The sequence below is a fragment of the Pomacea canaliculata genome, linkage group LG3, assembly GCF_003073045.1.
Source record: "Pomacea canaliculata isolate SZHN2017 linkage group LG3, ASM307304v1, whole genome shotgun sequence".
NCBI lineage: Eukaryota > Metazoa > Mollusca > Gastropoda > Architaenioglossa > Ampullariidae > Pomacea > Pomacea canaliculata.
The window spans coordinates 14,173,362-14,198,471 of NC_037592.1; the positions used below are offsets into that span (position 1 = coordinate 14,173,362).

Consider the following 25,110-nt stretch of genomic DNA (forward strand, 5'->3'; position numbering starts at 1 on the left):
TTCTTTGAAAACGTTGTGTACTCTCGTACACCTTTGCAAAGATGCGATCTGGAGAGCTCACTCCTATTTTTAATATGTGGTCAGAAAGTGGTCCATGCCATCATTGTGGTCAGGCTTTGTCACAGGCACTGAGGATGTCTGGCATCAGCAAAGCCACATTCAAGCATGGGTGCTCCGCGACTTGCTCTTGCTGACCACTTCCCTAGGAACCAGACCTGTGATAGAGGGGTAGGTTTTTTTTTGTTTGTTTGTTTGTTTTTTTTTTTTTTTTTTGGTTTGTTTGTTTTTTTTTTTTTTTTTTTTTTGCTAATGCTGCTGTCAACAAAAGGAAATAGTCGCTCCACATCATCAGGCCCTGTCGCTGCAACCTGCACTGTGCTGCAGTGTTAGCGACTCTAGAACTTCCTGCCTGAAGACTGCCACGAGGAAGGAGTCCGTATTGTTGGCCAAAGCTGATTCTGTCTCGCTGTGTCGCACAGTGCATCTAGTGACCCATTCCCCACTGACTTACCTAGAAAACACCCTTTTGTCTTGGTTCTGGTTTTTCGACAGCGGAAAAGTTCCAGAAGTAAACTAAATACCCTCATTCTTTTGCCACCAAAATGGAAGTAAATCATTAAAAGGTTTGTCAGCAATCTGACCATGCCAGTCCAGATTTTCGAAACCTTTTTTTCAAATCTCCTTTTCTTTCTCTCTCTTCGCATCGTCCTACTCTTACGAGCAGATATACAAATAGTCACTTATTATCCTTGCATCTCTCTTTTCGGTTATTTCAAGACTGCATTCAGTACTTCAAAAACCACATTTTTCGTGCAGAAATTTGGGGGTGGAGGTTGAGGGAGAAACTAACAATTTAATAACTCAAACAATCCAAACGTTAACGAGGAAGACGGGCAGAGGGCAGGCCAACAAGAATTAGGCTTCAGAACTTACTGAAATCCTTACATTTACATAAGCGACAGATTCTTTAAAAAGTTGATGCTTTGTTTGATGAAGACTCTGCCTATTCTTTCGAGGATGGATGTGGGGGTGAAGATGGTGGTTGGTGTATAAAGGGAGGTGGTAGGGTGGCGAGTCCCTCCCCTGCCGGTGACTTGTCAAACCAAACCAGGACAAGCTGCTGTAGCTGCGGCTGCGACATGGGTGTGGCAGGTCGTGCAGCCTGTCGTCTGCTGCATCGCTAGTCTTATCGAGTACGTCTTACCCTCCCCCTCACTTCCTTCCCCCACCCCCATCTCCACAGCCTCTTTGTTCCAACCGTCAAGCAGTAAGCAAATAAACGGGTTTCGTTATAGTGCATTACCTCCCACAATAGCTATTGTTCTAGGAGGAAAAACGAATTAAAAGTTCACTAGCACCCGTGGCATCCCTTCTGCAATGCGGAGTGCAGCAAGGGGTGACGTGCAGTGTGTAGCGAGGCGCCAGCCCCGACTAAGAATAGCAAGAGTGCAGAAGTAACGGGAGGGGGACGTGGCTATCGTCTGCACCGCTCGACAGAGGGGCAGATGGGCGAGGGTGCTGTTTACGTCATAGCACGAGACGGTGACGTAAAGAGGACAATGGCGAATGAGGAGGGGGTAGTTGAAGGTGCTCTTGGGAGTGTCGAGATGTGGTCAGTCGGGTTAGCACAGACAGAAGGGGAAAACATGGGCATGGCATCTCTCTCTCATACACACTTTCTCTAAAAATAATTTTAAAAATTTTATTTTTCAAATATATATTTCAAATAGAAACAAACTGTTGCTGTCTAGCTGTTTTTCACAGCTTGAAAATTATTAAAAGCTCTGGAATACATAATGCAAAATGCAAAAATAAACTAATTTAATGAGGTTTTTTAAAGATTTTAAAAACTGATATGTGACGATCACAAACTACTCTTCGGCAATGTCTTTATCTGTGAATGCAAAAGAGAATTGCAAAACCAGTACAATTAATAAAACGTGCCTTTGAATTACTAGAGCGGTTTGTGTTATGGGGAGATACATAAATGTATGACAGCTAATGGAAGACAAGGAAATCATCTTCTTCCCTAGTAATCAGCATGAGCACTTTAAACGTTTGAGAACACAAGATTGTATTCAGACGTTTCTTTATATCTGTGCATTGACTTTTCAAATCCAACATTAAATGCAATGACATACAACTGCTATTCTTTAGAAAATTTTAATAACTAAAATGCACTTGTAAAAGTAGGAAATACAGTGTCCAATATTATCGCTTTTTAAGCCTAGTCAGCAAAACAATATATTAAAGTGTTTATTTTACCCTGAAAATTTTTCCCAAATCATACTGTACAAAAAATGAACAACTTAATCCCATTTTGCAAGGCACAGAATGCTGGACTCAGATGAAACCCTTAAAAACACAATGTAGCAAAACTAGTGGAAGCCGTCATTGTAAGGCACGTTTTCAAGTAACTAGACCTGAAGTAACAGCTCATATGCATGTTTACCGGTAAATCTTGCACACACACTCAAAACCCCCCATTCCTATTTCACATCTATTTTGTTTCCTCTTTTTCCAATTCCATGCTTCTTTACTATGGCCGTTATTAAAACTTAAATTAATGAATAAGACAATATCAACCATATCCAAAAAGCTGTTTAGAGCAATCATAACAGAAAGTCAGACTTCATTGAATGAATACACAATTCATAAAAAAGACTTTTACACTAAATGTGTACAATGCAAAATTCATGTTGCCAGCAGTTTTTCCCTTTGTTTCACAGACATGCTATCAATTTGGCATTGATAATTAAAAAAATTAAGGATGGTAAGTACTTACAGTAAAGCAATCACTGTTTGTGACCATTTTACTGAAACCCACTATAGTAGCATAGCGGTGCTTAAAGTCTCTCATTATACAAAGTAAAAGCTACTTTTTTTTAAATGTTTGATGCTGCTAAAGTACAAAATTCAAGAACCGATTGGTCTGCAAAGTACTGGTACACTGTGTTATAAGTAACAGGAAAATTGTACATTACAGGTCTGTTGTTTAACACAAAACAAGCTAAAGCTTAAAAATAAATATATTCATATTTCTAATTGAATTCATCTAATCATTTTGAATCACAGCTCAACATGTAATAAAATAAAGATCGAATTACCTTTTGGAACAGCGAATTGTAATTGTACCAATGTTTGGCTTGTCTCTCCTAATATTTCTACATTTAAACACTGTCTCGTGGGTAAAAATTCCAAGGGAGACAAATCCAAATTCTTTAGCATGCATATAGAAAGAGTGATGTACCTGGAATGTTACATCTCAAGTCTGGAAAGATCTTGATAACACTTTTAAACAAGAGTAATTTTTGTTATACATTTCTTTCTATGTGCATGCACACGCATATAAACACCATTAATAGAAGCTATAAAAATTGTTTGATATGTCAAAGAATGATTCCCATGTAAGGAAGCTAAAAAATTATCTCACAAAGTAAAAGTCCTCATATATGTATAGATATATAAAATATATTTATGTATTAACATATTTACACATCAAGAAATTTTTAAATGTCTATATCTAAATAAAGTTTCCTTTCTCTTCATTTCTATGTCAGACTGTTTTACGGCCTTTAAAGACCATCAGGCACATGACTCTCCAATAAATTCTTTTTATCAAAAGCAATGCTTAACCATTTCTTTGAAGATTACCTTTTCTTTTATCTTGTCTTGAGTAACTTAAAGGGGACAGCATTAACCATTATTAACTTTCTTTTATGTCTTGGCCAACGCTTCACAGAAGTGCTTGAAGTTTACCTCATAGCAGACAATATGTGAGTCTAGTTTGAATATGCTAGTTCTTTTCAGAGTGAAATTATCTGTGACCTAAAATGTGACACATTTGATCTACAATAAAAACATTATTAAAATAAACACAAAGATCTGAATAAATGTAGATGAACGGGGAAGGCAACAATACTTCTGCATGCTTTGATTGCTTTTGGGTAGATGTTTTAAGAATAGCATCAAGAAGTGAAATGGCACTAAGTAGCCAATAGCAGGCATGCTACCACAAACATTTACTGTGTATGCGCCCTTTTTCCATATCGTCATGGTAGTAGCAAAACAAATTACAGATAATAAAGCACCAAAAAGGACTCAATCTAAGTCAGAAATGACTAAATATCATTAGCATTCCTACTGTCTGCTTATCATTATAATTGTATATTGATATGTAGTTTGATGACCATAAAAATAATAGTCTTTCTGACATCAAATGACTTTTTTTTTTTAATTATGCACTACTATAGTGCCCATCCATCACACATTGTAAGGCACACTTTTTAATTTCTATACATCTCTTTTGAGAAAAAAGAAAACATACATTTTCCCCCATGGTTCATTAGTCAATGATATGTAATTTGAAATAATCTGAACTCATTTCACAACCTTGTAAACTTATACAATTTTGAGTATCAGTCTCCACTTTGTTTTGAATGATTTTCTGCCTGCCAAAGTGTCTCACAATCTTTCAATACACAGCCATAGTGACGCGAAACCCAATATCAGCACTGCGAATGCACCAGGAAGAAGTGAAGCAGCACTGTTGCAGCCAGAACTTCCACAACGGCATTTGATGGTGAAACTGTTGGCACCCTGAAACTTGATGCAGCCTTCTGGGAGGTTGTTGGCAGCTTCACAAGAACGTGTTACTACAACTGAATCTGGACAAGGCAGACACAAATCTGACATGAAATGCCAGAAACAATCTCATGATACTTCTACTGGCTGTTTCACCCCTTTATGCGTTCAGTACCAAGAACTCTAAATTACACCCAGTCAACATAAGTAATAAAGTAAAATGTAAAATCCTTGTATCTCAGTGCATCATATTTACCACAAAGTAATGAGTTTGACTCTTGCTTTATAAAATGTGGTTTAACTGCAACAACTCAGGAGTTAATTCCCTTTGACTGATGACACCTATTCCATTATATATCTGATAAATATTTTTAACAATGATGTTTAATTGTTTATTTTTTACTATCTTCAAAGAATGACCTCAAACAGGTCTAGCCCTTTCAGAGGATGCTTTGAGAGGTATTAAAATGTACTTTTTGTTGTTCTACTATATACCTAACATTAGCAGGTACTTAAGTATGTTCCTGCTATACAAAGTACTACAAACACTTTACCTTAAATGCATAAACAAAGACTCCATCTCTCTCTCTCTAACACACACAAACACACATACACAAGAATTAAGCAACAGCTATGTCAGACATTGTAAAGAAACAGTTCAGGTGCTGCAACCTTTCTTTGAAAAAATTCTTTCAATCAGATGGCATAGCCCTGAGTATTCTGCTGGGAAAATGATCATTGCATGTTATGCACATTACTGTACCTTTAATAAGGCTATAAACTTACTTCTGACCCAGCCATCCATATAACCAGAATCCCGCAACTGCTGGACGGTCGTGAACTTGGTGCAGACATAGTCATCATCACACGAACCCAGGTTGCCTTCATTCTCCACTGGATCGTAAGGGTCTAAGCAGGTGTCAGATACGATTGCCTGGCATTGATGACAATCTATGGCATGTCCTGATCCACAATATCAAAATGTTAAAATCTCCAAGGCAAGAAAGACAGTCAAATGTTTATCAGTGGAAGACAAGACAGAAGAAGCTAGGTTATAATTATTTTTATTTTTAAAAGAGTTGGGTTTTAAGGCCAGATCTAAAGGACTTAAATGTTGACAAAGTTTAAAGAGAAAGTGCCAGAGAATTCCAAACAGTCCAACCCAAAATGGAGCATCTGCCAAATTTCTACTGTTTGTGGCACAGAGATAAAGGCAACACAAGCAGCCCTAAGGGAAGAACTCAGATGGTAAGACATCAGCAGCTCAGATGGGTATGCTGGGACAAGGCCATGAAGACAAAGGTAGCAAAGTTTGTAATCAATGTGAGCTCAGATTGGCAGTCAGTAAAACTTTCAAAGGAGAGGTGTAACATCGTCTAACTTTTGACTACAGAAAACAATAGGAGTGAAATTATTCTGAAACCTTTAAAGATTGTCCAGTATGGGTTAGGGCAGTGGTACCCAACCTTTTCTTGCACGAGGAACGCACTGGACATGAAATAAAATTTTGCTGGCCAGAACATGGCGGTTTTGCCAAAATCATGACATTAAAAACAAAATTATGTTGTATCTGGCTAAAATAAGAGGGCCAGATGAGGCCCCTTCGCAGGACCGATGTGGCCCGCAAGCCATAGGTTGGGCACCCCTAAGTTAGGGAAGTCAATAAGTAGAGAACTGCAGCCATCCAGCAAATACAACACTAAAGTAAACATGAGCTTTTTGGTGGCAGAAACTGACAGGAGGGTTGGATGTGACTGATTCTGTGAAGCTCAAGGATGGACTTACAGAATACATTAAAATTCAAGCATAAACATAAAGCATAAAGCAGTTAAAGTAAGATGGCCTAAGACAAATAAAAATGGGTGACTTTTGATGCAGTCTTACATGCCAAGACATAATTCAAACAAATGAAGTTCTAATATGATCACAGACTAGGCTTCTTTCTGTGCAAACAGAAATAAAGTTTACATTCAAATGCATGAGAAACCAGCCTAGGAATTTTTCCAAACTTTATATTGGTAGCAGTATATTTTAATGAGCTAAACCTAGTCTTTTAAAAGCCGTCTCTCTCCAATGGATTTTTAGTAACCAGTAGGTTTTAGCAAGTTCATTGCTTTCTTGCATCATGCACTTCCGTATCAGTGCATGTTATTATCATCTTTACCACAACAGTATCTGAACTGTCTTTCATATTTATTTCCTAACAGCAGACTCTGATTGTCATAAATTCAGGCTTAATGTTTAAAAAGGTTATAAAAATATTCACTTCGTGTATCCTGTAAAGACCTTTCCCAGCCCTGCTGTTTATTTTAAAGATGATCTTCAGTTTGGTGCCTCCAGATACCATTCATATTTATACCTTCAAAATATTTCTTTCATTAACCTTTTATCTTCAACAATGTTAAATTTAATGAGACTAGGGACAAGATTTTCTTTGTTGACATCAGCTTTGTGTCTAGTGGTCAGCAGTTTCATGCAGATGTGTCTAATTAGAGTGGTGTACTGACATCACCTTGTGAAAACATGGGTAAGGCCTGGTAAATTAATGACCATAGACCACAGGGCATTTCATTGTCTTAACACAACAAAGTTTTATTGGTATTAATTCTGGCTATTTAGTTTGCCCTGACCGAAAGTAATAAACTTTAGTACCAAAATTTAAGGCAAAAGAACAGCTCTAGTGTTTACTTAAGTCACTATTTGGGCTCTGCGATTGATATAAATCATCTTACTACCCTATTCTCCTGTTTATATAAGTAAAAGAATTAAGTTCGTGTTATATACCTAAAATTAGTTTTATTATAACATTTTTTAAAACAATGTATTATGTTCACTTACGACATCTTCCCTACACGAAACTGTTTCCAGTTATGCAACATTTAACTACAGTTCTTCGGCAGTTGTAATGGTCGTTAGTACTTCGATATAAATAATTATTTTATTTTTAAAAAGTTTACTCCTGAAACTGATATAACATAGATGTCACATATTTTTACTAGCTAACGTCAATGACAATTTCTAAAGCAGTCCTCCCTAATTACTAAACATTCTCTTTTCATTTTAGTTTACCTTTGTTGATTAAAATGGCTGTAATTAAGCCAAAAACAACGGCCGCTATCTGCATGGCTGGATATGCGGAAATATCTGTGTGCACCTGAGGTCACCGTAATACCGGAAGACTGGAGATAATCCGAGATTCTGCGTCCACACACTATTACGTCCCTTTGAACTGTACCTTGAACAAAAATCTTTTCATTTCTTAAAGGAAAGTTGTTGCTAATATTGCCTCACTTTCTTTCCGTTTAAAGAAAAGAAATGTCTATTTTAAAACACCATAGTATTAAACGTTGAACGTACGTCGGTGACCGAGACCGCTGAGGTAACAATTTTTTTTTCAACTTTCGGTAAAGGTCGTACACGGGGTTACGAAATTTTATTACTTGCTAATATTAGCATTACATGAGTCAATGTTTAAGACACTTCTCTTAAAGAGGAAAAAAAAAATCGACCAAAGACTATGACAATAATACAAGAAAAGCCTATGCAGTACCCTTTTAGTACCTCTCTAGTCATGTTTAGAAGTTATATTCCAGCCTGCTTGTATATCTAACGTCAGAATAGTTGTATTTTCATGTGTCTATCGTTGTTATGATTTTTTAATTTTCATCTAATAAACACAAACAACACAAATGTTACAATACAAAAACTTTAGCCATCTTGTTACACTACAATACACACAGACATGAATTATATAACATAAAAATCAAATCATAAAATGTTGAATTAAATTTTAATGAATATAATTTTAATGTAGTAAGTGTGGATTCACTGGAGACATTTAAAAATGAAATTAAAAATTAATTATACATATGAATCACTGTGTGATTCATTTCAAATATATAGATGAGAGTGAAACATAGTGCATAGGTACATCAGATTATGTGGGCATTGGAAACTTTATATGCTGCCAGAAGACACGTGGAATGTTTTCCAAATTATGAAATAATATACATGGTACTCATGTCACATAAATGTCATTGATGCTTTTTAAGAAAAAACAAGAGATTCCCATGTCCAAAAAACACAACTGTATGTTTATCATGGCAAGCAAATAAATGTTTTGCACATAAATATACTAACATGCTAAAATGAACGTGGGCTATGCAAACACACCTTTTTGCTGCTGGCATAACTGGAATATTTACACATTTCTAGGATCCCAGTAAAGTGATAACCTTTTTGACAAAAAAAGCCTAAGAGACTTTTCTAATTAGGAGTAGTTCATATCTCATGATTTTTAAAGAGCTGACATCATAACTATTACAATGTGAACTACTACTGCCATATGTTTTTCTGAAATTAACAATACTGTCATCTACTCTAAAGTATTTACATTTATTAGGACAGATCAATAATAGTAATAATAAAGTGAACTTATACAGCACCATATCCCAGTCCTATGGGCAGGCTCACTGCGCTTTACAGAAAAAAAGACATACAGACAGGGACACATACATCAAAGATAGAATGCATATGAGATGAAACTTATGTAGCCAGCTGTTCCCAGCATGCACAGTTCACTTTAAAAACTGAAATCCAGGCAGAAAATGCCCATCTACACCACAGGTCTACAGAAGAATTAATAGGTAAAGCCTTTTTTGTTTTTGTTTTGTTTTTGTTTTTTTTGTTTTTTTTTTTTTTTTGCTGCTCATTGGGTCACCTGCAGAATGCCTGTTGGAAAGCCCAAAGTGTGATCACAAGCTGCTGGAAGAGAACCAGGACAAATTCAGCAAGTTGTTTCAACTGTTCATGAGTCGGAAAACCAAACGTTTTAGTTTCAGTGAAAAAGAAAGACTGTTGAAACACTGTGATAATCTTCAGCAGAAAATGATATAACGGTAGATAGATGTCTACTGAAAGTATGCAAGGGCGCAAAATCAACAGAATAAAAGCCAAAAAATGTCAAATTCAGTAGAATAGCATCTATCATGGATTAAGATATGCAAAAGTTACTGATTTAGCAGCTTAGTTCAACAAAGTCATTTGAAATCTGTGACAAAAATTACATGTAAATTATATGTAGGATGGCTCAGACAAGCCACACTACTGCATATGAGAATGTGTTCTACACATTAATATCTTTCTTTTTCTTTTCTTATGCTGATGAATGGTGCAGGAAGTAAAAAGTGATCGTGCTGGATGATCAACAGTGAATTAACAGTTTCTCAAGGAAAATTTTATCAAAATGTATATTGGGTTAGTGCCATGAACAAACCCATCTTTTGATTTCGTTAATGTCTTGTACAATAATGTTTAGTTAAACCAGATACACTAACGTAAACAGTATTAAATGTGCTTTTTTCCCTTTCCTAATTGGCTAACAAATCAACATTTTCTGGCCTTTTAGACCATACATTAATCTAGACTGGAACAGCAGAGACCGAGGCAAAGGATGTCGGAACCACATAGGCCCAACTGAGGGGGGCTGCCCAAAACTGGGTCTGCTGGCGAGGTGTTGTTGCGGCTTTATGCTTCTCGAGGAGTAACAAGGAATAAACAAACGTTAATCTAGACTGAGAGAAAAGATGTTGCCAACTCTTATCTTGTAGGCAACACCTTCCCCTAAAGACTATAATCTTTCAAGTAGTAATTTTGATTACCATTTACCATAACTGTCTTTAAGTAAATTTTCCAATCACATTAACACTTTTTTTTTTAAGTGAAGAATTTTGTTCTTGGCTTGTTATTGTGAAAGAAGACAAGATGATAAAATCACTATTCACTTGCTGGTGTTTAGAAAGTATGTGCATCTTTCAGTGCAAAAGTTTATTTTTGTATATATAATGGGATGATAAGTCAGCATTTTTTGTATGGCTGTTCACAGCAGCCTACTTGCAAATGCTTTACTTCAGCAGTTAATCCGTCTGTGAACTCTGCCCTTTCTGAGAATGGCCAGAGATTTTCAGGTCATCACATTGGCTACTATTTCTATTAAATGTCAATTGACCAAATACAAAAAGTTACCAGTCTTTTTTTATATACCATATCAATCAATACTAATCAATCGCTGTTAAAAGTTTATCTATACAATGATATGATTCTTTGCATGGAGTTATTCCCTTGCTCAAACTCAAAACCTTTCACACACCTGTCAAGCCTTTTAAATGGATATGGGAAAATGCTTGACATGAAAATTGCCATTTAACCAACATAGTAATGCACTCACTGTTGTAGCTCTCTCACATACTCACAGGTAGGAATGTGAAATGAGCCTGTATAAAGAATATTTCCAAAAGAAGTAGTAAAATTTAATCTGTTACTTGATGTAATCCTCCCAGGCACATGGATTTCAGCTAAAACTGGAATGATGACACACAGAATTGTTTGTTCTTCCCGGTTTGTTAGCTTTTGTTCATTTTTTTTAAAAATTTTGAAGTCTGTGAACTGACCTACACCACACATCTTCCACACATTCCTCCAAGACGTGCAATACATCTTATTTACAGCTAATATCACTCACTACATCCAATATAAAGCCGGCGAAAAGGAGCAGCTTTTTTTAAAAAAAAAAGCTGTTTCATCTGGACACAAAAATATAATTTCTGAGAACAGATCCACCGTATAATTCCTGCGACTTTATCTGAAGCACATCATGGAAGTAGAAAAAAAAGCGGTCAATCCAAGGGCAAGAACTGCGAACACCTCCGTCAGTCGAGCAAGCGGGGGTTGTCCCGAGTTGCAATTGTCACTGTAGCAGAAACACCGCTCGGTGTAGCCCCCGTTGTTGACTTGGTAATAACAGCCTTCGTCTCTTAATGCAGGGTTAGCAGTTCCTAGTATGCAATATTTAGATTCCACGTGAGATGCTGCAAATAATAAGAAAATGTTTTTCATTGGTAATGAGCAAGCAGAAGCATGGACAAATAATTGCCGAAAGTGACTAAGTACCCTTTATGATAAAACTCCCAATGACTGATACTTTTTTCCCCCGAACACTTGATAGCGAGCAGCAGTATGCACGCATTTGTGTGTGTGTGAATATAGAAATCAAGAGTTAAGATTATCCACCATCTGCTTTTTCGCTGTGCAAAGCATTAAAAGAAACATGGGGTCATCGTAGCGGTATGTATGCAATGCGTCCTTGTGATTGAACGTTTGGTTTGGTTTGTTTTTGTTTGTTTGGGGTTTGTTTGTTTTTTTTTTTTTTTTTTTTTTTTTTTTTGTTTGTTTTTTGTTTGTTGTTTTTTTTTTTTTTTTTGGGGGGGGGGGGGGTATTTGTAACTTGATGTATGTTGGGTCATTTTCCACTTCGTACTTCACGAGTATAACGAGATTTGTCTCATTTATATTTGCTTTAACTATATCATCTATTCAGGTTTCCACCACTTTGGCTCGGAAGATTACAGGAATGCTACGCATGTATATCCGCTTATACACTCAAGCGTACAGTATACAATAACTTTCATAGGTGTGCGTACATAGCTAGCATAATTTCCACATTGCGGGTCTGGTTCTCGTCCTACGATTCACTCTGTTGCAGCCAATGATTCCCCTTCCAGGACCTCCTGCTAATCCCTTTTCATCCACCCCTCGAACCCGTGGGGAAAAGAAGGGGTCGTAAACAGCTGAAGTTGGATGAAGTCGCCACCCTCTGAAATTTCTTCTCTGCGTTGCAGATCCCTACATTGAGGGTAGATGGGTGTGGAAGAATGAAGCTTTATATCAAACCAAAGAAGGCAAGGCAGCCAGCCTAGTCAACGTGTAAATTAGAACAGCATGCCCGAGACGTGCCAGGACAGCCAGTCCTCACTGTATTGGTGACATGCAGCGGGTGGATGTGTGAGAGAAAGAAGTGGATTACAATGTTGCGGGGTGACAGCAAGAACAAACCCATCCTTAGAAAAGTGACAGTCGCCTTTCAATAGAACTCTCAACATGTGTCATAGGTTTTAAAAAAAAAAACTCATAATAGCATCTAATTTACCGTAAATGGGGTCACAGGTGGGGGTGGGAGTGGTAATGCCTCTAGATCGTACCTACAGTCAGACGAACTAATTTGTGGCGTGAGGTTTTGGTCTGACTCAGGTTGCACCCCATTTTGATACGCAGCATTTTTTTTCTTTTTTTCGTTAGCTTAAAATGATAATAAAAAGGCTAATTTTGTCTGTTTAAACTGTCAACTGTGATCTTCTGTGCCCAGGTGCAGTTGTGGGTTTAGTTTTGGCTGTAATTAGGCTTGTCTTCCTCAAAGATTCTTCAAAGTGAGGTGTGTAATATCTGTCGCCTGGAAAACCCACTCAATACAATAGTGGCAACTTGCCAATGTAATCTTTGGCGGGAAACTGAGTCACGGGAAATTTGTGGGCGTTTCCTGTAAACAATGAGGGTAAAGAAAGATCTCGGGTGCATGTCATTATCTTTCTATTTGTCCCCAAGAAACTTTATCTCAGTTTTGAATGGCTTGATTTATAGTCATATTTCTTGTACCAGCTCAAATAAAAATAATTTAAATACCCAACTTTACAATCGATCATACTCTACCGACAACATTTAGCACTAGCTTCTATTCAAGACTTTTGAAAACAAATCTCGTCTATTTAGAACTTACAAAATAAATTCACACTTTAAACTCCATAAAATGAAGGTTTTAATTTTTGTGTTGGTGTTGTTCCATAGAAAGTATTTGCTCATACAACCGTTGTTTCGTCAAGCAGAACTCGAAATTATTCTATTACATGGTTTTTCTATTACTTTCTGCCACTAAATATAGGTGCAATACTTAAGTGCTGCAAACACGTTTCACTGTCGTTTGGTTCTTTATCCCCAAAAAAATACAACCAATCAAATCTTAAAGTTCTTCTAGCTCTGTTCTATATTTCTGTGTTCTTAATTCAGAGAGAACTGAGACGACGATGAAAATCATGAGAGAAGATGAAGACGAAATTAACATCTTAAATAAAACGATGTAGGAAAAAAAGTTTCAATGTTTCAAGTGAATAAAACATTTTTTTTTAAGCTGTGTACGTAGACACTACGTAGGCCGATGTTAAATTAACAACTCAGTCCCACGACTATTATATAATCGTTTAGAAAATTCTCACGTGTGTCAACGACGAATGTTTTTGTCCGTGTGGTGTTGCACGGCTCTTGTATCGCCATAATCATGTCAAGTAACCTCACAGACACCAATACTAACATAATTTAGTAGATAGGTGACCTACACAAGCACAACCTCATTGCTCGGTCGCTGGCTGGTTTTATACTGTTTTTATTTATTCTTACGTTGTTTTGCATATATGCTATTAATCAAAGTGATTTGTGTGAATTAAATAGCTATTTTTTCAATGTTTGGCTTTGAAACCTATCTTCTTATACCAGCTTCAAAAAAGACCTGAATTGTGCGTCTTTCAAATCTGTTTCCAAATTTAAGAAGAAGAAAACCAAACAAGATTGTATTTTACAGTTAGAAAAAATACATCTCTTTCCGCGATTAGTGTTGTCCGCCGAATCTCCGAAAGAAACACATGTGCTTTAAATATTAATAAAATTGTGTAATATTTCTTCTTCTGTATTGCATATATTTTTCCTCAGATAAGGATTTCAACAGAGAATCTCGCTCAGCGATGAGTCAGATATCGGACAAGCTCGAAAAGTTTACACTAACTGTTAAGGCGGTGGCTTTTTGAACTCTTTTAGCTACTGAGATTTTACAGGTGTACACATTTACAGGAATAAGCTTGCACAGTATTAAAAGTATAATAATAAAATTTATAGTTAGTTTGTGTGCTGTTATTGTGTGAGAGGGCGGGAAGGTGTGCGTGTGTGGAGCGTTTCCCGAACGACACTGGTTGTTGGGAAAAGGTAGTGAAATAAGCAATATTTATTTGTGTGTGAAGCGCTTTCCGAACGCCATTGGCGGGAAAGGTAACGATATATATATATTTGTACGTGTGTGTAACAATATTTGTGTTTATGTATGCGTAACAATATGTGTGCATGTGTGTAATAATATCTGTGTGCATGACAATATTTATTTAAAACAAATTTGTTCGGCACCCATCATGCGATTCTCAAGAGTGTTTTTGTGAACGCTTGCTTGCTTGTGTCTGCACGTCTTGTTGGTGTTGGTGACAGATGCCAGCCTCACTGAGCCTCAACTTACTTCGCCTGAGCAGCCAGCCGTCGTGCATAGCGACGTTGGTGACGACCTTGAGACAGCCAACGCAGTCCGTCAGGTTGGCGGGGCTGTCGCACGTGTTCCTGATACCTTTGAAGTACGTGTTGCACTGAGTGCAGTACAGGCCATCTGCCAACAGAGAACAAGGCAACTTGCACCGGCTGTACCCCAGCAAATCTCAAAGCCACCATGACAAAGATATCCTTCACACCACCCATTTGTCTCATTTCTTATGTCAAAGGGAATTACTTTTACCCAACTCAGCCTCAATGAGCCCTCCCCAAGCCGCTAAGACTAGGGAGAAAAACGCTTTGCTACGCAGACGTGCGCGCTCTTCTTTTATTTTTCCCCCCTTCCAAAGTGAGGTCGTTAAATTCAATTTTTATTACGAGTTCATTGGCAAATACGAACAGCGTTTTATAATGAAAACAGAATAAAATCAATGTGTTACACTTTATGTACAGCCCAACCAAACTACCATACTTGAAGGGCAAAGCAGCTCAAATAGTAATCTGGGACTTGATAAATGATAGATATGGACGTTCTGAGTGCGATAATTTTGCAACCCGAAATTTTGATCGGAAATAATATAGAACATTATCTATCATTTAAGATCAACTTAACATTTGACTTGCTTTGCCCTTTAAATCTCTCTCGTCGCAACATGGTGTAAAAAAACATCGCTACTGTATGTGCAATAACAATAACGTGAATTTGTAGGAGTAAACTAAATGATGGTACAAAGAGCTGTTGCAAAATTTCAGTAAATATTTTCCGTGTGCTATACCGGGCGGTGAGAAAAGAAATGTAATTGGAACACACTGTATAAGGGTTACGTATTCTAGCAAAATACAGTTGATAATGTGCAAGTCTGTTCAACGAAAAGGCTTCCTTGAATGTGGCCCGCTGTTGTTAAAACATTCTACTTTAAAAGCAGGGCTTCTGAAGGGATCGCCCAATACACTGACAAACTTTCGCGACCTCGTGATAGTCGGGGGTGTGTAGGAGGATTTGCAAAAGGCAATCTTCGCTGGGACACGTAACTGACCGGAGGACAGAAGACGCCTCTCGCTCTTTTTTGCCGCCTTCTCGTCGCTAAATTACTTATTTCTTAGGTTCACGTGCGACTTTAAGCGGCGTGGGTTACTACTGCACAAGGTTGATTTTTAATCTCTGAAAAAGCACCTGCTTCTCTTTTGTTGGAAGACAGGAACAAAGAGAGAAGTGACGAGGTGGATTGCTACTGTCAAAAAAAAAAAAAAAAAAAAGTGCTAGACAAAGGCGATTCGAAAGGTTTTGGTGTTAGTAGCTTTTTTATTTTGTATTTATTTGTTGGTCAGGGTGGGGGGGGGGGTGTCTTCATTTTGTATCGTGTGCTCTATCACGAGGTCAAACTTTAACCGACGTTATACCCTGTCTTCACTTCTCTTTCCCTCCCTTGCCTCGCTAGTGTAGGGCGGAAATCTTCCAAAGCTTGGTTTTCGTGAGTGGAAATTACCACTACTTAAAAACAGAGTGGAAAAGTTTGATCCCCTCCTCCCACTCTTGCAAAATTGATTTTCTTGAATGCATTCCCAGGCGTGTCTTTATTCTAACCGATTACTTTCAGGTAGGTGTGCTCGCACTTGACCCATTCCCACACTTTCTTTAGTTTTTGTTGAAAGCAGTCTGTGATCTCACATCCGCAGATGAGTGTTTTATTACGGCCTGGCTAGCTGGAGTTACAAGCTCTTCATATGCCTCGGTCCCTATTCGTCCCCTTCCTCCTCAGGTCAGAGGATGGCAGCAACTGTAAGCGGGTTCGACGCATGGTTGATGCCACTTTTCAGTCTTCGTCACCGTTTATCCGTGGTGTGAATTTACTTTCCCCAAAGGAATATTATTTAGGCTTATTTGAGTCTTTTAATGTGGCCATCTGGTTCACGTGGCTTACGTATCCAGATAGAATTGTTGATGCTGATGACCGTTTGCTACGCTTCATGAAAGACTGCCTCATATCTGAGCACTCCAGTATATATCGTCTACGTTTACCAAACTGAAATGTACCAGATGATTTTCAGCATCACCGACTCTATTTTAAGTCAACATGAGCCAGGTGGTCCATTAGAAATCTCATATAGGTTCCCTACATAATATTCCCTTAGGAAAAGAAAATTCGTGCAGACATGGGAACGAAGCAAAGCAGGGACAAAGACAGCGAGGACACTGAGACTGTGAAATACGCAGACAAAGTAAATAATAAGACATAACGGAAAAGTTTTTTAAGGTCCCGTGGCAGACAGTCTTGTTTACAAAGTGACCTAAATACAGAGCAACAATCTTGAAGACTCGTACACTACTCGGCTTGGATTAGTGACGAGACCTGCTTGCCTGTTGCTAAGTTCTTTCTCGTCTCCCGGATGCAGAAGAAACATGGCGCCCGTACTGAGTAATACCCATTTTTTATCCAGGTGTTTTTGGTTGTTGTTGTGTGTTGTTTGTTTTGTTTTTTTATTTTTTATCATAGGCTAACTTATGAGAAACTGATGCTTATGTGAAGGAAAGCCCGCAAATGTTGAATTAGTGTCCTTTGCCAAACAAATGTAACTATAGGTACGAAAACAATAACGAAGTATTTAATACTGATTACAAGCCGCTCAACAGTTTTATTTGCTGAATGCTCCGAAATCATTTTAATTGTAGAATAAAACTTGAGTAATAAAAATCGTACAATAACAGACAATGGAAAAAGTTCTAGAATGATTAGTCGGTGCGCAGCAACGTGAGGGACAAACAGGGACGGATCTCAGCCGGGAACTTGTCAGGTTTGATAGGGTTTCATGCGTGCTTGTTGGTATAGAACAGGGCGGTTTCCGATGTTTAAAGGTTTTTGTTTTGTTTTATTTTTTGTTTGTTTGGGGTTGTTGTTGTTGTTGTTGTATTTTTAAAATACTTTGTCACCGCCCACCAAAGCAATGGGTGTCACAATTGTTTTAAGGTTTGAAAGGAACAAGCCGGGCTGAGTTTTCTACCTCCCTTACCCCAACACAGTCTCATCCATGGCGTTTGACAAATATTTTATATAGCCATGGGTTAGAGCAGTTGTATATATGTCTAAACCTGCCAGCCGTTGGTATTAACCACCCTGATTAAGTATAAATCAACCAGGAGTACCCGGGATATTTTTAGATTATCTGACCTCGACTGTCTCTGACCCAGCTCATCTCTTGCTCGGCAATGGAGATGCAAGGGCTAGTTTTCTTAAAACTGATTTATAATATACGTATTGGTATGTATAGTCCCACTAGACGGTTTAAGGTATTTCGTAAACCAATAATATATGCGTGTAATACTAAGATAGACTTGCATCCCTAATCAAGCTAAATTGCACCCGAAATAACTCTTCAACGAGATCTGCTGACAAAAAAAAAAAGGCACCAGCATTTCTTTGTCTATATATATATTTTCTGTGTCTACATATATAGCAGAGAGCCAGCTTCATTCCTAGCTATGTACCGCAAGGAAGCAGTTTCTTGCCCTATGATTATTCGAACAAACTAGTAACAAAGACTATCAAGAATACAAAACTACAATTAACTGTCCAGAAACAGTTAAACAATTTTGAAAGAAACAGGGAATGAACGAAATGGTGTTGCCAGTCATAAGAGTTTTCTTTAGATGCGAGGGTATGGCGGGGACGGCATGTCAAACTTTGACTTCTCTGGTATGGGATTATCAGGACTTTGTGTCAGCCATCTTTAACTCCGCCATTTACAATCTCGGCGAATGGACTGTAATCCATCAAGAAGATAGCTGGGAGGCTCTACAGTCGTATGATTATGGGCCGACATGGGAAAGAAGGTCTCTGGATTCGAGGCTCGCTGGCGCCGTTGACGGTCACTTCTTTCTGTCCAGCCGACGACTCTTGAGGCAAGAGATGCGGAAGGACAAGATTGAAATCCTCCCTTAATTCCGCGTCTTAGACGCGATGAGCCATTAACCCTTGAACTTCCGTAAAAAAAAAGAACATGATAGTTAAGTGTATTGTTCAATCTGACTATTGTTGGAGACCCTGAATAACATTTAAACTGACTTGTTATTTTCACAGTGGTCAATAGGTGACTTGATCTCTCATTAGACTTTAACACTTTCTTCTTGTCTGCGTCTTGGCCGTGTTCACGCAAGCATTTAGGGCTGCATTTTAAGCGACCCGTCGATCGGGTCGCCACTACAGTTCTGGAATGTTGTCATTTTACAGACTACTTGAACATAGGACTTTTTACACCATACTACTGCCCTTGAGGGCCTACACCTCAACCAGTGGTTGACCTACCGAAGTGAAATCGACAGTACTTGTCAGTTACAGCTCAGGCTCTTTACTTAATTTACAGGGCTCTATGGAAAGGGTTATTTATCCTCCTTCAGGAGACTAGGGCGACTTGTTTATTGGAGGGGACTCTGCCATCGTCGCAACCCTAAGGGGAATTGTGTGATGGACGGTGAATCGTAGTTAAATCCTTCAGTACAGTCTCGACTACTCCGCCATCCACGTCGACATATACCTGTGCGCAATGCAATTGCCAATTAATAACTTCACAACGACTCATGCCCCAGCGCACATCTCCAATAAACGAACATGACACAATTTAGTGAAATTAAGTTACTGATAACAAACAAAATGTCACGAGCTAACACAACTCACTAACATAAACAATGAAAGGGAAGATGTATGTAAATTGCTATCCTGGCTAATTATCTTAGATGCCCCATCAATCATATCCTACCAAAATCCAGATATCTAGTGAGTCAACTACAAGTCCTGCGCCACACTCGTTGACGTATACATTCGCACGTTACGCATTCATTCGCCACTTGCTCGACTGATTGGTCTTTACTGCGTGGAACACAATGGTTTCTAGTGGTATGGCACAAAAATGTCCTTCGTTGTGTCGACTAATTGTCCCTTGATAGTTAGAAATGTCCTTTGTTTATGGTACACAATTGTCCTTGTCGTACGGGGGACCCTCCCGATGCTCCCATCTTAGTGTATGACAGGTGATAACCGTTGCGGCACCGGACTGCCAAGGCAGGACCACAGGAAATCACGAAACTTGTAGTATAGGACTGCTGGCAGACGATTTTTCCAGTTAACTACTAAAACGAGGCAGTTGTGTCAAAGCTTCTGGTTTATTTACATTTCAGATTGACTATTAAAACGACGCAAGGTGTGTATAAAGGTTCCGGTTCAGCCACATTCATTGTTTAGGCTCGCCGAGACTAACAGCGGAGAAGTTCGCAAAAGGTTAAGCGTTGGTCTCGGCAGACAGCCACCTATACACATCCGTGCAGGAATGCTTCAGCAAAGCCTTTCGGGTACTTTCTGTCGGACTGCAGCCGGATACGTTCCGCCAGCAACAATTCCGTGGTCAAGCATGCAAACACTACAGCAGTACTCACTGGCGTATTTGGTTACCTCCCCAATAATATAATAAGTGGAAAACAAGACCATAAACACACCATAAAAGCCTCGTGCTTCGATAGTCAATTCCCCAGCATCCCAGCCCCACCCACATCAACTCCTTCCGTTAACATATTTATTTAGTGTTCGTATAGGAAGAGTACACTTCTCCTTTATCTATTGCTCTTGTTTAAATCGTGCTTCCATTTTTCCTCTCATAGAACATCGCAGACAATAGAGAGGAGAAATCATACAAACTCGAGAATAGTTTAACTTACGACGCACATGCGCCGGATAGTCTTTCTGGTTTGTTTGGTGGTGGTTTTGTTTTTGTTTTTTTTTGTTTTTTTTTTATAGTAGTAGTAGTATTAATGCACTGCGATACTGAGCTGTGGTGGGAATATTGCTATGAAGTTTTATACTCAATATCAGGAAAGTCGAATATTGCGCATGTATCAGCGCACGCGTGTGTGTGTGTGTCACCTTTCTAAGCTGTGCTGTGTGCGCGTGCATGCTCCCTACGGATACATTCACTAACTTGATTGCAGGTGGCCGTAAGCGAAAAGTAGGTGTCAACAGGCTTTACCTGCACCTGCAAGGAAAACATCTACGCGACACCCGAGTAATCCTACCTCTTCAGTGCTCTTTATCATCAACCTGTTCTCTCACAAATCACACGCGCTCAAACACACACGCAACCCCCCACACACGTGAGAGACACTAAGCGATTTCCTAAAGTTCTTCCTGTCTCAAGTCAGTCACGTGTTGCTGTAATACTACGCACGTCTTAACCCGACACGCTCAAATATCAAAATGTGTCTGGTCATTCTTGTGGTATCCTATTTCACATCAAAGCCTCAACTGTGCAGTATTCAAAACTGAAGACATCAATGATGAATGAGCCACCGTCGTTCAAAAACACTGATAACAATAAGGTAGCTAGGAAAATTCCTGGGTCCCCAACGCGATGATTTTGAAATAACTTAATGTGGCGTATCCTTGCTAGCTACGGTTGGGGAAAGGGGTTTTTTGTGATGAATGAAGGGTAAAAGCAAAGAAATTTTATTAAAAAGTTCTTCGTTTAAAGAAAACCTAGCAACGGGTACACCGCACAGATTGTCTGAAGGACTTTATCTCCCGCAAACTCTTTCAACCGTGCTTTTATGGTCCTATTTGAATCTACTAGTTTATCTGAGACAAGCTTACTCAGTTCAGGTAGTGACATGCGTGGCATCAATGTAGCGAAATACTTGTTTAAAGAATGATGCTACAGTAGTACTACTGAAGGACACACACCTCTCTCCACAACTACTTAAGGTTCACAAGTACGCAGGACGCAGGACGCAAAAGAACACTCTAGGCCCCCAGCTTTCAAACTTCTCCAGACGAGTACCACTTTCGGAAATTCGAATTGACCGAGTACTACCTTCCAACCCTACCCACTACGAATATATATATACTAGTGTAGGACTTATGGTGCTCGCGTACCACCCGTCAGGTACCAGTTGGGGTATGCGTACCACAGTTTGAAAACCGGGGCTCTAGACGAGTAAAGTAAGGTTCACGTGCACAACGCAAGCGATACAAAATGTTCTAGAGCTGTAAACAAGGGGCTGAGTGATCTCCATGACTACACTGAAAGGGCAGCGAGGGTGACGGAGTCGACAGTTGTAGTGAAAGGAAGATCAACAATGTGGTCTCGCTGACTTCGCGTCTCTGTCCATCACTCACTTCATTCTATTCAATTTTCTAGTATGACATTATTTTCAACACTTACCTTGCCTAGTAGATTTTCTGATAATTTGGAGATGCTGGTAATATTGATGAAAGGGTAAAACTAAACCAAAAAAGCACGCAAAATTTAACGTTTTTCTCTGCAGCATAATAAGTGAACAAAACCTAGTCTACGATCGTCCCCAACACCAAAATACACCTGCAAAATTTGGTCAGGAACGAAGAAACGGCGTGGAGTTTCATAAATATCAAAGTAAATAAAAAATAATATTCCTAGAGAACCTGCATTTCAAAAACTAATTTTACCACGTTATGATAATGCGTTTAAAATTTCTTTACTGTAGCAACTTGAGAAAAATGTTAATTTTGTCACAAAATATTTTAACTTTCGAAAGTAAACCCTTCGCGAAATCAGTCTGGATAATGTTTATGACTTGTCTGCACTAGGTTACAATAATCTACTCGTTTGCTTCTATCTGAAGTGTCCATCGCATTTCATTAGAGCAGTGTACTTCCTGACGAAGTAAAAATATGTTGACGTACATAATCGTCACAACAACAGTCGACTATGTCGTAAAATCAAAGAAGACAATCGCCCACAGTTTGCACATCAACGTAAATCACTCACTGGAGCTTATGGTGCTTTGTTTGAGTATTGCGACCCACTATGATAACCTGTCCAACACACAAAGGGTCGTTGTGCGGATTTCTATGCAGATGCTCTCAAAGCCACTTGGCGAGAATGATATTTACTTCAGGTGGGCAGGCTATACGGTAGGTATTCCTTTCCAACCTCCTGCTTCAGAGAAAGACTGGGATGGAGGATACAGGGAACAATAGACGAAAACAAAAGTTAAGGTATGTCCCATGGTTTTTGGCGGAGGAGACGGGTGAAACCGAAACTATAAACCGGTCTAGAACATTCTAGACATCGTAATCAACAATGCCCATAAATATATATTCCTGCATGCGAAAACAGGGCTTTGCGACAGGCTTTGTGTTCACTGCTATTCATATCCTTTTGAATGCAGCTAAAGAAATACTTTTAAAGTCAGACTGTGGATGAAAGCATCACAAAAAAAACTAATCGGGAAAAAGCGTTTTTAATGTCATTCCGTTATTTCAGTCAGTTTTGCTAGTTTTTTTGGGCTTTTCATATTTTATAGACCTCCTTTTCTTTGGTCTGACATTTTTAAAAAAAGCGATAAATAAAATAAATGAAGCGGTAGTCTACATTAAACAAAACTCGTTCATCTTTTAGCCTACTGGTCACCACTTCAGCCAACAGACGCTGAAGATCGTGCATGCTTTTAATGGCGAATCACCGCCAGCTTCAACTGCAGGAGCAACCGGATGTCAGCCTAAAGCGACTTCATTCGCATCAACAGTGTCACAAAAAAAGATATAAAACGAGTTCATCATCAGAGGTAAGAAGTTTGCAAGCAACGGGCCTGCCCTGCGGCTCAAGGTGATGTGGGCAGTAAAATGAACTTACAACCGTGTCAAATCGACAAAAGCCTCAAATTTTAAGGAGGATGGGTAACGGTTTCTATGCTTAGACCACTTTCCAGCTCTCAAGGAGGTAACGGACCAAGGCCCTTCACCGGCAGCCATTGAAGTTTGTCAATCTCTGTTTGTTGGGGGTGGGAGAGAAAGAGGGGGAGAGGTTGAGATTCGCTTCCCCGCCTGATCAGTTAAGTAAATACATGTACTTAACATCACGGCTGGTGTAAACCGGCCAGGACCGACTTCACGGTTCAAAAACTGTAGGTCGACTACGCCACCAAAATGCTGCTGCAGCGGACTGTCAGCGGGGATGGGGGTGGGTGGTGAATTGGTGTTTTAGGCCGAGTCAGCAACTTTGGCTTTATCACGGCAAGGCACCCAGCCCTGTAAACAGACACCACATGCAGACGAGAGCCGAACCCCGGTCAGCCAACCCTCAGTGTTTTGGTGACAGGCGCTAACGGACCACATCGGTCAGTCGCGGGAATGTCGAAGAGAGAGGAGAGAACCAAAAGCGCGAAATTTAAGTTAGTTTCTACAAACTTGGAGGTAAAAGACCACGACACACAAAATGGAATCCTACGTAGAGGCGAACTTTCGTAACTTGAATATCTGTACCTTGGGGTTGGCTGTCCTGAGGAAAGCCTTCCTACCCAATCTTCTCCCACCTACCCACACACCTGCCTTTCTATTCCTCACCACTCACACTATTTTCAAAGGCCTTTTCTTCACGGTTCCTCTTTTTAAAAAAAAATAGTTTCTTGCACGTCAACCACACTTTAATTTTAAAAAAATAGTAGTCGAAAAGAAAAAAAAATGTGACATATTTACGAGGGAGAAAACGACGATTTAGTGGGCAAAGGTTTCTCTCTAAACCTCGCGAATACCGTGGGCACAGGCCTGTAACACCTGTCTCGTGGCGACTGATCAGTGCAGAAAAGTTACACCTGTCACTGGAATATCAAGCAACAACAAATCTCCCTTTTGCGTTTTGCTTAATAGTGTGAACTCGCAAAGGTGGTTCCAGCGTGGTAGGCAACAATAAAGAGCGGGCTGTTGCAGGTACCAACTGTCTTGCTAGGAAGGTGGCGGACAGCAGGTAGACAGGAGGTAGATGGGTAGCGGCTGAGGTTTGTTCGTTGTGGGACAGCGAGGAAATATCGCGAGCGGAAACATAGGTGCTACAGGTGTCACGGCAACTTAGCCCCAAGCAACCCCTAATTGCCACAAGTACAACCAGATGTTACAGAACGCACAATCGTGACACGCTCACATCAGTTCTTTAACTTACATACTTCGTACTTTTTTAAATATCCGCAACCCTCCCTCCTACCAAACACACGCGCAAGGTATTTATTTTCTCCCTCTGTGCATTCCTATGGCCTTTGGTCCAATAACAAGCATACGTTGTTGATGTCTTCGTCAACAATGGCAGCCGCGCTGATTCGAAGTCGCGTGGTTATGCACCACCTCCCGTTTCCACTGTGCTGACGCCTAGTCATGTACGCGCTACGTGTCATGTAGAGCCCTCCTGTTATGCTTCATTGAATACGTCTCGGGTGAGCGTAGCCCTGACATTGACCTCCACCACCCTCCCTCCTACACAAGTCCCGCCTTGTCGCCATGGCCTTAGTCAACAACGTTATATCGGCAGCGAACGTGTTTCCACCGC

The 25,110-nt window shown here is 39.4% G+C and overlaps 2 protein-coding genes across 2 annotated transcripts in view; both read right to left on the reverse strand.

Moving 5' to 3' along the window:
- Positions 1-1,700: 1,700 nt before the first annotated feature.
- On the reverse strand, positions 1,701-7,810 carry LOC112559230. Its single transcript, XM_025230291.1, has 3 exons — positions 7,654-7,810; positions 5,371-5,547; positions 1,701-4,667 (listed from the first exon to the last, which is right to left on the reverse strand). Exons 1-3 carry the CDS (start codon positions 7,706-7,708, stop codon positions 4,465-4,467), a joined length of 435 nt encoding a protein of 144 aa, XP_025086076.1. The 5' UTR covers positions 7,709-7,810; the 3' UTR covers positions 1,701-4,464.
- A 547-nt stretch (positions 7,811-8,357) lies between these two features.
- Positions 8,358-25,110, reverse strand: part of LOC112559229 — a 33,617-nt gene continuing 16,864 nt past the window's right edge. Inside the window, exons 2-3 of the mRNA XM_025230290.1 lie at positions 14,747-14,890; positions 8,358-11,450 (exon numbers count right to left, since the gene is read on the reverse strand). Of these exons, the coding sequence (XP_025086075.1) occupies positions 11,221-11,450; positions 14,747-14,890 (374 nt within the window). The 3' untranslated portion in view covers positions 8,358-11,220. The remainder of the gene's footprint in view (positions 11,451-14,746; positions 14,891-25,110) is intronic.

What these genes read in the sequence shown, in the direction of transcription:
- LOC112559230 (XM_025230291.1), bottom strand. Translation starts at nt 7,708, where the DNA reads ATGCAGATAGCGGCCGTTGTTTTTGGCTTAATTACAGCCATTTTAATC. An exon ending in AGCCATTTTAATCAACAAAG is followed by an intron (nt 5,548 to 7,653) that starts GTAAACTAAAAT and finishes ATTGTGGATCAG; the next exon opens with GACATGCCATAGATTGTCAT. An exon ending in TATGGATGGCTGGGTCAGAA is followed by an intron (nt 4,668 to 5,370) that starts GTAAGTTTATAG and finishes TGCCTTGTCCAG; the next exon opens with ATTCAGTTGTAGTAACACGT.